The following is an 11,379-nucleotide window of genomic DNA, read 5'->3' as shown; positions in this document are numbered from 1 at the left end:
GCGCAGTGAAGAACCCTGCCGAAGCCTGCCGTCTTCCACGCTTCCGTGTTTGCTTTGAAGCAGAAGTGTGGGTTTTCTATGGGGTCGGCTTGGCGCCCCGGCAGTGCCCACTCCACTTGCAGAAGCCTCGTACACATGCCGCATGTGAAACGAATTAGCTCGGGACAGGGGCAGAGGGAGTCGCGCCCCTGTGAGCTCGGCTCTGTTCTCCGGCAGCCGCAGTCAGGGCTGGCAGATTCGGGGCTCCCCCTCCCCAGGCTTCGCTGGGCACGGCGGAATGGGCACCAAGCCCTTGGCAGCAGGGCTGAATGACCGGGGCTCGCTCCGGAGCAGCGAGGAGTTCAGCACCCGCGCCCCTTGGACAGCGACCTGGGCTCCCCAGCGCCGCCCAGCGCAGCGCCAAGCGATCGGCACCCACCCAGCCCCGGCTGCGGAGGGGCAGCAAGCCCGAAAAGCTGCGGATGGGCGTTTGCGGGGGAGGGAGACAGGCGCTGCAGCTCCAGCATGAGCCGGCTCCTCCGGCCCGGACCGCTGGGGGGAGATGATCGCCGCCCTGCTGCGGATGGCCGGCGGCTCCTGACTGCCCGTGGGGAGGATGGAGACTCCAGACCCGTCGCGGTGCCTGACTCACCGGGAACGGGGTTGCTGAGGCTTTGCTAGGGGACGGCTGCCCGCCAATGGGCCACGACTTAAAGCCTTTCTCTCTGCTTGTGCGGAGCAGGGGAACCGCTGAGGACCCCGAGGTACCATGGAGACGGGGCAGCCCTCTCTGTCCTGGGGGATTTCGCCTCTTTAAACGAGGGGCCCGGCTCTGGTGAGATCAGCGGGATCCAGCGCTGCGCCTTCGGTGCCAGGATGGTGAGTGGCGCTTGGGTCCCTTTCCACCCCCGGCCCCACTGGGGGATTCCCCGTCAGCAGCCAGCCTGCCCTGTGCGTGGCGGGGAAGCTTAGGGGGTGTCTGTGGAAGGGCAGATCTGGCATTTCGCCTCTCGCGGTACAGCCCGGAGCGCAGGAACAGCTCTGGAAGTGGCTAAAGATCCCCCATCCCACCTACAGGCCAGATTTAACCGAAATCAAAAGAAAGGCTCCTCGTCACTGCAGTGCCCGAAGGGACCTGGAGCTAGAGCGTAATTGCGGGGTCAACCACTGTTCTAGACAAACCCTGCCCTGTAATAGTCCCATCACTACCCGGCACTTTCAGAGCGCGGTGGGTGGGGGAGAAGGCAATTTCTGATAGGAATTTGAGGTTTGGGGATGACAGAAATGCAGCATTGGACATAGAATATCAGGGTTGGAAGGGACCTCAGGAGGTCATCTAGTCCAACCCCCTGCTCAAAGCCGGACGGATCCCCAATTTTTGCCCCAGATCCCAAATGGCCCCCTCAAGGATTGAACTGGCAACCCTGGGTTTAGCAGGCCAATGCTCAAACCACTGAGCTAAGAATAGAGAGATGGTGTAACCGACCTGTCACAGACAGACATTTAGAGCAGGTCCCTCGAAAAGAGTGATGGGCACTTTATTAAGGTTAGAAAGTTATTCATTGGCCAAGATGCAAATGTCTGCCTGGATGTGGCGTGGACTGCACATTAACTACTGATAGGCGACATAACTCTTATGGGGAATAGTGTCAATCAAACAGAATAGCTTCTGTGGATTTACAAGTTTTCTTGCGCTGAATTTATGTGACTAACTTTGACAGGTTAACACACACACACACACACACATATATATATATATTCTTTAAACATGTGTTTCCATGACAAGCCCTATAATGATCATTCTGGTGAATATCGTGCATTTTTTCAAATCCCAGAAATGATGCTTCTTTCCATTGACCTGCACAGCAGCAATGCAGTATCCCACTGCTCTGTCAAGTACCTGCAGCAAGTAAAATTCCCATTGACTTCTCTGCAGGTTTTGCCTGCTGTATAATGATAATACTGAAGAAATGCAGGATCAGGCCTTCTTTGTGAAAATTTAAAAATGTGGCAGAAATGCTTACTGAGGACTTTCCTTTTCTTCTAAGTAAATTCTAATATTAAAATAGTGATTTTAATCATTTTAAGCAGTGGGGTTGGAGGGCCGACTGGGCCCTGCAGTCCCCATTCTCACACCAACTCACCATGGGCCTACACCAAACCCCATTCCTCTCACAGGTGGGTTTAACATTAACATCAGTGGGCTTTGGATCATGCCCATGTGAATTTGGCTAAGTCTCCAATTTGAAAAAGCTGCCCCTAACTTCAGGTAATTATTGCTGTAATGTTACTATTTATCTGTATAACTTAATGTTTACTCACCTTTTTAATCCACTGTCACCTCCATTTTATAGGTACCCAGATAAACACATACACAATAATTGAGACAACAGTGGGGCTAATCTTGCTTTCTGTTACACTGATTTAAATCTGCACTAACTCCTTTCACTCCATGGGAGTGAATCTGGATTGACATCAGTGTATCAGAACAGATTTTAGCCTGCTTTTGCCTGTTTCCTAATCTATAAAACAGGACTAAGAATTTTTTTTACCCTCAATTTTTTTTTAAAATGTACGGATAAATAATACACAACTTTGTAAAGGACTTGGTTGAAAGGAACTAAATGAGTGCAAAGTGTTATTTCTCTATTTTGTATTATATTATAACAGTGGAATTTAAAATATTATGGGCTTGCATGATTCAAGGGCACTTTTGTAAATAATTTTTCTATATTCCTATATTTATTTTTGCAGTATGGATTTATAAACACATGCCTGAAGTTTTTGGTGGTTGAAAAATATGGTGAAGAAACATGGGAAAAATTAAGGTAACTCATTCCTATGGAATTTAATAAATTAAGAGAAAGTATAAAGACGAATATAGTACCACAGAATACCAATCTCTCACTGTTGAATGAATGCTGAAGTATTCATTATTCAGTAAGCAATCATTAAAAATACCTATTAAGTCAAAGTCAAGGCTTTTACACTGCAACATTTTATCCTAGGATATTAATTACTTCATGTATTAGACCAAATAATGAAGGATGACGTTTTGTCCGAGGGACATGTGTGCAATAGACACACTGGCTCATTGTATCATTATTGAAAAGTAATTATGCTGAATAGAAGCCACCCTTATTTTGAAATCAATTTCATCTAGGAGCCTCAGGGGAAAGTAATTAAATGTAATAGAAAACATTGATTTTGCTCTCTCTCTTTCTCTCTCTCTTTTTTTAACTTGAAAAGCTTTATGAAATTTTACATAATATAAAGAAATAAAAATAAAGCAAATGTAGAGACGAAGAGGCACAGGGCCTGATCCAAAGCCCATTGGAACCAATGGAAAGATTCCCATTGACTCAAATAGGTTTTGGTTCAGGCCCACAGGGAACCAAGAATGTATCAGAATGTGCCACAATGTACAGTAAACCAATGAAACAAAAGCAAAAGCAATACTGTCATCTGTACAGTGCCTAACACAATGGAGCACTAATACGAGGTTGGGGTTCATAGGAACTACCATAATAAATAATACGATCAGCCTTGTACAGCATACATCGTGATTCAGCCAATCACTTAGGCATGTACTTAAGTCTCACCAATGTCAATGTGACCTCTCACATGAGCAAAGGTTGCAGGTTTGAGCCCTAAGTTTAGATTCTGTCCTCAACAGGTACTCTTCTATCCAGTTAACATTAATGAAGGGAAGGGTCATTCTCAGGTACCACAGTGAGGGGTGCAAATAGGAGAATTGTGATTAAGGGATGCCAGCTGGGTCTTAAACGTATTCTGTTTAGAATGATATTGCAACATGAATCTCATTTTTGTTTCAGAATCCAGGCAGGAGTTCAGGACACATTTCTGACTTTTGAAGTTTACAAAGATGAGATCACAATGCAGCTAATTGACAAAGCCTGCAAAATGTTAGGTATGTCAATGCAATACAAAACAATACCTGGGCCCAATCCTCTGAGGTCTTGTGCCCCATATAAGTCAATGGGAGTTTTCCAAATGAGTTCAACAGGAGTGTAACTGGGCTTTCTATAAACCAGGGACTAAGCTGATCTTGGGTTATACCTGCTTATACTGGAGCAGGGTCAGAGTTGGGAAGTCCATCCAGAAGGCAGTTGCACCAACCTCATGATAAAAAGTGCTTGGAGCAGGCCACTGTTTGGAGCTCCCAAAATGGGTAATGTTAGTTAGGATTAATTGACCAGACACCCTCCACTAGTATGGGGTCCTACAGGGCCCTGAACTCTGTTTAAGACCATCCTCCCCATCTACCCTTTTGGGGGAAGGCAATAGTGAAAACATTGCCTGCCCTTCTCCCAAGAAGATGGCTGCAGCCCCAGGGTTCAGGGAGGTGCAGTTTTCATCTCCAGGCACCAATGGGGAGAACAGAGTCAGAGAACAGTATTAAGAATTAATATTGAAAACATTAGAATTTCAGACATGTACTGGAGATGGCTTTTTTGTTTTCTATTTTAGACAATGGGACAGCTAGAGAAAATACATGTTTTTCCATTTGTAACAGTCATATAACTTTTTTTTGCAACTTTTCTTTAAAAATAATATACAATAAAGATGCGTAATACATAGCCATGGCTTTTGCTGCTAGTTGGAGATCAACACATTTCAAAAGACTGACCAAATTAGACTTGTGGGTTGGGATATTTGGGTGTAGCATGGTTGCATTGCACTGTGTTGCCATCAAGCCAACCTAGTAAGCAATGGATGGAAGAACAGCTCAGTGAAAGGAGGATATTCTGGTGGCATAGGGGCTCCTATGTCCCTTTCCTGTTACATATGGGGTCATAGCTGAAGGAAAGGGGGCAAGATGGGATGCCCCTACACTACCCTGATCCCCCATCTGTGGTTTCAGCTTCTTGGGGCTAACAGCTAGTGAGCTAGAGCTGGTCTCAGGATGCTCCCAGTTAAGCCCAGGAATGCACACAAGATCCCAGGGTAGGGAGAGTACAAAGGAGAGCTTTGTACTTTCACCCTCCCTGATCTCTGCTGTGTGTTACACACACATTTCTTAACATTCCCTACCTTTTTTACAAACATTTTGCATTTATTGTTAGTCCATTTCTCAGCATTGTTCGAACTCTCACGTCTGTCATGTTAATTAATTAAGGTATCTTTATTTTGCCAGATGTCCCCCCTGATATGGTTCTGAAGCAGTTTGGAGAGTTTTTCTTTGAATTTTGCAAACGGTCAGGCTATGACCATATGCTGAGAACTTTGGGCGGAAATCTCTACGAGTTCATCGAGAACTTGGATGCATTACATAGCTACCTGTCTCTTTCTTATCAGGCAAGTTTAAGTAAGAACTACTGAGCAGATATGGATGTACCCTGCCAGGGTTTACACACCAATGTGTCAACAAAATACTGTGCTACAACCATCCCTCTTGTGCACTGAAATTAATTATTCTGATGCACTAGTGAGGAAAGAAGTCAGCTATTCTAAGTTATCCTTAATACTAGATGTAAAGTTATTCAATACTTTGAATCAAATAAAAGGTATAATTTCCTTCTAACATAAAGATCCTTCATTTCTGATACATGCAAATGAAATGAGATCAGCATTATAAAGTATAACTATTTATTTTGACAAGATACAAGGTGCTTTTATAGAGCTTGCTATTGCACTAGTTCCTTATGATAGAGGATATTTAACTATTTAACTATTATTATTTTCAGGAGATGAATGCACCTTCTTTTAGGGTAGAAAAGAATGAAGATGGGTCAATGCATTTACATTACTACTCAGATAGAAGAGGTCTCTGCCATATTGTTCCAGGTAATAATGCAGTTGAGCTAGTAATGCATTACATCTATAGACTCATACATTTGCAGCTATTCTTTGCTTAGTTTTCACAAGGATGAGAATTGACAGCCCGACAGAATCTTGATTGACTTTTAAATATTTTACTGTTATGGTTTAATTTGCAGAGATGCTGAGCATCTGCAACTTTCATTGACTTCAGTGGGATTTGGGGTGCTCAGCAATTCTGCAACAGCAGTCCATTAATGTCTGTCCTGTCATAGCAGTTCTAAAACATACAGATTTTTATGATGGAAGAAGTTGAAACTGCTGATATGCATTATGGAGTCCACCTATGTGCTAGTTCTCAATATCTCATAACCCTAAAATCATTAAAATGGAGTATAAAGGACACTTAATCTGAGGAGAGATGTTAAAAATGGATCACGGAGACATCCTGCAATGAATATCCAGGCAAAACTGCCATTGGACTCAATTCAGCACTAGGCTCTCCATTATCATTTGCAAGAATCTATATCTTCACTCAGAAACTGATCCATGTGAACATTGAGAGAATCACTATATTTCACAATTTGTGCTATGACTAAATAGATCCCTACTCGTAACCTCTAGATGATTAAGCCCCTTCAAAGGAACTTGTAATCTCAAATGGGAATCAAAGCTTCTCCCTTTATGAATACCCATTGCCTTTTGATATTTCAGAAAGTATAGCGATTTGAGACTTCACCAGTCTCTAGAAATTCAGAATAATTTTTCAGATCATTGTCACTGTATAATACTGCACTCAGCTACCACATATTACTAAGTACAAATGGAAGCAATAATAATGTATGTTGATGCAATGTCTTATTTCAAGAGAGAAAATTCCCCTTGAGTACATAATCAAGGTCAGACTGTGTAAAATGTTATTCAAAATAAAAAGGAAGAATCATAGCAAAACTTTATAATCTGTCTAAATATACATATTAGAAAATAGCTGCAGTGTGTTTTACAAAGGAAAACATTTTGTACATGCATGACAATCAGATAGATTGAGACTAATCCGCACAGGAGGGTAAGACGAGTAAAGCCTCAAAGCACCCCTCAACCTAGCAATACAGGACATGTTTGGATCTTGAATCTAGGCATGGAGTGAAAGGGGGGTGGGAGACCAGGGCCTTCTAGCCCAATACTACTCTCCTGGGCCCATATGGGCGAGGATGAGGCAGGCTGATTGAGGCGAGGCGATGGGGAGGCTACCATCAGCAGAGTGCAGTGTCTGAAGAAGAGCCAAAGCAGAAAATGATGCAAACTACCACTCTTCCCCCTCCACTCCCCACATCGAATGGGAGCTCTGCAGGGATTCCGAATCAGAGAGGTGTCTCTGAGTCACAATTCCTCCTCAGCGCTCTGCTTAGGGTAGTGCAGCTACAAACCCCTTTTTATTTATGGCTCTGTCTAAAGGCTCAATTCAGTCCTTAGAGAATTTTTCAGATTCTACAGATCTTCTGAACTAACTTTGTTTGCTATGTTGATACTTAAATATGTCTCATAACATCCCAAGGTGTACGTCGCATCAAAGCTAGTGTAAATCGCCCTTGTGCTATATAAAATTACTGGGGGTAGGCTGATTTACACCAGCTGAGGATTTAGCCCAAAATGTACACATTGGAGTACCTAGTGTTATTGAGTCATCATGTCATCTTGCGCTTCTGATTTTTTATATATAAACACTCAAAACTGCATAAGTTAGGTATAAATGCTAGAATTAGTACACAGCATTGCACAGATATTTGTTACAATGGAAGGTTTTAGTTCGCTGCAGAAATTTGTCTTTTATTCCCTTTCAGGAATCATTGGTGCAGCAGCCCTGGATTTTTTCAACACTGAAATTTCAATGGAAATAGTCAATCAAACAGAGGAGGAAGAAAGAACTGGGAAAAAAGAACATATAGTTTTCCTTGTCACTCAAAAACCGGTATTTTCATACAAAAAGAGAAATAAATTCTCTTCCTCACCACAATACATTGCTGACTCTGGAAGGCAAATTGAGAAACAACTGAATAAAGAGGTATTTTGAAGTTCCTCCTATAAATAAATGTCAGGGAAATAAATATCTTTCATTAATATATATTGTACCTGGGATTTTTTTACCCAAAATATGTTAGATGAATCTGCTGTTACCATTTAAGGCTCCCATCCTGCAAGTTACTTCATGTAGACAGATCCCACTGACTCCACAGAATAATATGCAGGACTGGGTCCTGCAGGTCCAATCTGCAATTTACTGAATGCCTTCAGCTTCCATTAAAATCTGTAGGAAATCAAATATTTCAATAAGAAGTAAGGATGGCTAATCACTGCACAGTTTCAGGCCCTGAGCCTCTGGGAACTAACTTAGGAAGTTTGACATGATTTATTTGCAGTTATTTGTTTAGTCTGGTATAAAAATATAAATGTAGGTACCAAGTTTTCAAAAGCTGCCTCTAAGCTTGCAGTGTGCGTACCCTCATGTGCATACCCACATTTTTGGGCATGTATTTCTGAGATCCTAAATTTGGATTGCACAAATGGAATTTGCACATGGACATCAGGTAGATGCTAAGTATCTGATTTGGACATTTGTACAAATCTGTGACTGTCTGGGTGTGCAACATCTTGTACACCACAGACAACTGTATGTTGAACTACCAAATTTGCATGTCTCAGTTTAAGTTCAAAGGCTGGGGTCAAGGAATTTTGAAAATTTGGCCCTTTATATTTTTTTATCTCCATTAAAGTATTTTTCTTTGGGTCAGATCCTCAGCTAGTGTAAATTAGCATAGCTTCTTTGAAGTTAGTGGTCCTATACTGATTTACACCTGATGAGGATTTGGCCCTCAGAGCTAGAGTTTTAAGAACTGAAAAAAGAGTTGAATGTTCAGATTGGGTTTATTCCACAGGATATTGAAAAAAACCTGAATAATATTAGAGACAGAACAAGCCTTGTTTCTATTTGTCCTGCCAAGAAAAATCACTGGGAAACAATCAGAGGAATCGTTACACTAGGAAGAGGTAAGAGGGAGATCATTCAAAGGGAATCTGACATCATCTATTAATACTGTTAATTTAGTATTCTATAAGCCGTACATAACTTCACTTCCATTAACTACTCACCAATCATATTTTCCCTCTATCCTTTCAGTAGAATATCGTATTCCATCAAAGTTGTGGACAAAGAAACATGCTTACTGACAGCACATTCTCAAGTGCAGCAGGTTGTGTTAAAGTGTCTCATCTTTAGAGTGTGTTTATACATGAAAAGTACTTCTGTAAAAACAGCATCATGGAGTTCCATGTTTAATTACAATGATTTCCAGATCAAGTAGTCTCAGTTTATAAATAATAAAATAAAATAAAAGGTTTTCTAGCTGCCAGCCTTGTGAGCTCAACCTGAGATCTGATTCAAACTGGGTTATTTCCTTTTCAAACATCAGCAACTGTATTGGTGCTGTGGGTCAAATTATACCCTCTGCTACAGCTATGCAAGTATAATGCTGTCTGATTAATGCCCTAGGTGACACCTGTGTATCAATAGGTATCAGTAAGTTCTCTCAAGGGTAGCTGATTGAATTCTGTTGGTGATCCACAAAGATTAGAATCCAGTTCACTTTCCCATAGCTGTTTTGGTTCAATAGGGCTAATAGGAGTGAAAACTGATGTCTGAATCTAGCATCAACCTATATGACTCTAAATATACAGAACGAGCAGATCTGCCGAGTACAAAATTGCCATTTATCACTTTTTGAAGTAGAACTGCATTTTAAAAATCAAAGAAATTGATTCCTTGTGTTAACTTGTAACAGCTCGTCAATTGTTGGAGTTTCCAAGGGTCTGATTTTCAAAGATGCTGAGCTCCCACTGACTTCAACTAGAGCTGCAGAACCTCAACTCTTCTGAAAATTAGGCCTTGCATTCTTAATCTAGCCCCCTTCTCTCCATAGTCACCGGAGAACTTGCTACCTTTGTTCCTCTGCTCCTAATGACAGACATTTGAAAATAGATCACTTGAAATAACCAGCAGTCTGATAGTTATGGGTTACTGGAGAATGCTTAGCTATAAACCATGCAGTAATAATCATGCATTTCCCCACTCTCAGAGATTGTTTATTGTTATATGGGTAAAATAGTCAAAACTGCTTAAAGGTACACCTACACTGCAATTAAACACTCACAGCTGGAGGGCTGTTTAATTGCATTGGAGATGTACCTTTATGTAGAAAATAGATGGGTCGCTGCAGCCCGATCCTGAACATCTACACCACAATTAAACGGCCCCTCAGCCCGAGCCCGACAAGCCTGAGTCAGCTGACAAGGGCTAGCCGCAGGTGTTTAATCACAGTGTAGACATACCCTAAGTGACTGAGGTGCCTAAGACCTGTTGAAAATCAACAAGACTTGGGCATGTGTTTTATGTAGGCACTTTTGACATTTTAATCTACATGCTTTGTGCTCAGCATGTAATATGAAAACATCACCTTTCTGGTTGCAAGCTGCTACCTTCCCACAGACAAAGCAACTGCTTTCAGGAAAAGCTCAAGGAATGTTTCACACACACTCCTTTTGTTCTCCATTACTTGGACCAGATTTCTGCACATAAGGGACAGCAAACTGTGTCTCTAAACCTTTCCACTGTGAGTGTCCATAAGCAGCTGGCAGACTATATTGAACACCTTTGTTATATACCCTTTGGTGTGAATATCGCAGTGGCAATTGCTATAGTATCTGAAATATTAACAGAGCTGCACTGGTACCCATCTATTTTCTGCATAATTTCACACACGTAAAAATTCATATTTTTCTGGGTTTAAAAACCTAAACTTTTTCATCCAGATAAAATTGAAATGGATGAGCTGCTTTATATTTATCTACGGCATACCACACCTAGAATTTGCACATATCTATACTCACACATTATTCATATTGATTTACCTTATTGTTTCACATCATCCTGTTAATTATTTTTCTGAGCTACAATATGATCAAAAGCTTCAGATTTATCTTACTGCAGGTAAACTTCTGAGAGGATTTGATCCTGCTTATCCTACAACCCTCTGGATAGATACAAAAACATTTTGCAATGGACTTCCTTTCCATATTGTTTTTGATGAAGAGGTAAGGCAAGTACCTGGTAAGTAAGTTTTACACACACAAGCCATATAGGCCCAGATTCACAAAGGGATTTAGGCATTGCAATGCTGAGCAATGACAGGGTTGCGTCCTACACCCCATCCCACTCATAGAGATAGGTGCCCATCTCTGCTAGCAATCCATGAACTGTGTTAAGATAGGTTTTCCTCTATCTCACTCCTGTGTGTGGCCTGATCCAGTAGATGTGCTCAGAGGCCATCTAGCGCCACACAAAATGGCCAGGGAGTGTGTGTGTGGGAGGAGAACCTCCTTATAACCATAAGCCCAGGGCTCACCCGGTGCACTAACCACTTGGCTATGGAGTGATTCTCACTCTCTCTCTGACCCAGTTAATATTTAATTATTTAACTAAAGTGCAACAACTTCAGTAGGAGAGATTGAGGGAGCCCTACATCAGATTATCACATAACCCTGTGGTTAGTGCTGAAAGGTGGCAGA

At 41.8% G+C, this 11,379-nt stretch overlaps 1 protein-coding gene across 1 annotated transcript in view; it reads left to right on the top strand.

Moving 5' to 3' along the window:
• The first annotated feature begins 482 nt into the window (after positions 1–482).
• The window catches only part of LOC141993997 (guanylate cyclase soluble subunit beta-2-like), a 31,304-nt gene continuing 20,407 nt past the window's right edge, over positions 483–11,379 (top strand). Inside the window, 9 exon segments of the mRNA XM_074963920.1 lie at positions 483–797; positions 799–858; positions 2,734–2,807; positions 3,816–3,910; positions 5,138–5,298; positions 5,688–5,787; positions 7,602–7,822; positions 8,694–8,805; positions 10,802–10,905. Coding sequence (XP_074820021.1) covers positions 678–797; positions 799–858; positions 2,734–2,807; positions 3,816–3,910; positions 5,138–5,298; positions 5,688–5,787; positions 7,602–7,822; positions 8,694–8,805; positions 10,802–10,905 — 1,047 coding nt within the window. The 5' untranslated portion in view covers positions 483–677.

This window comes from Natator depressus, chromosome 9 (assembly GCF_965152275.1).
Source record: "Natator depressus isolate rNatDep1 chromosome 9, rNatDep2.hap1, whole genome shotgun sequence".
NCBI classification, from domain to species: Eukaryota; Metazoa; Chordata; order Testudines; family Cheloniidae; genus Natator; species Natator depressus.
This window is presented reverse-complemented; position numbering and strand designations above follow the sequence as displayed.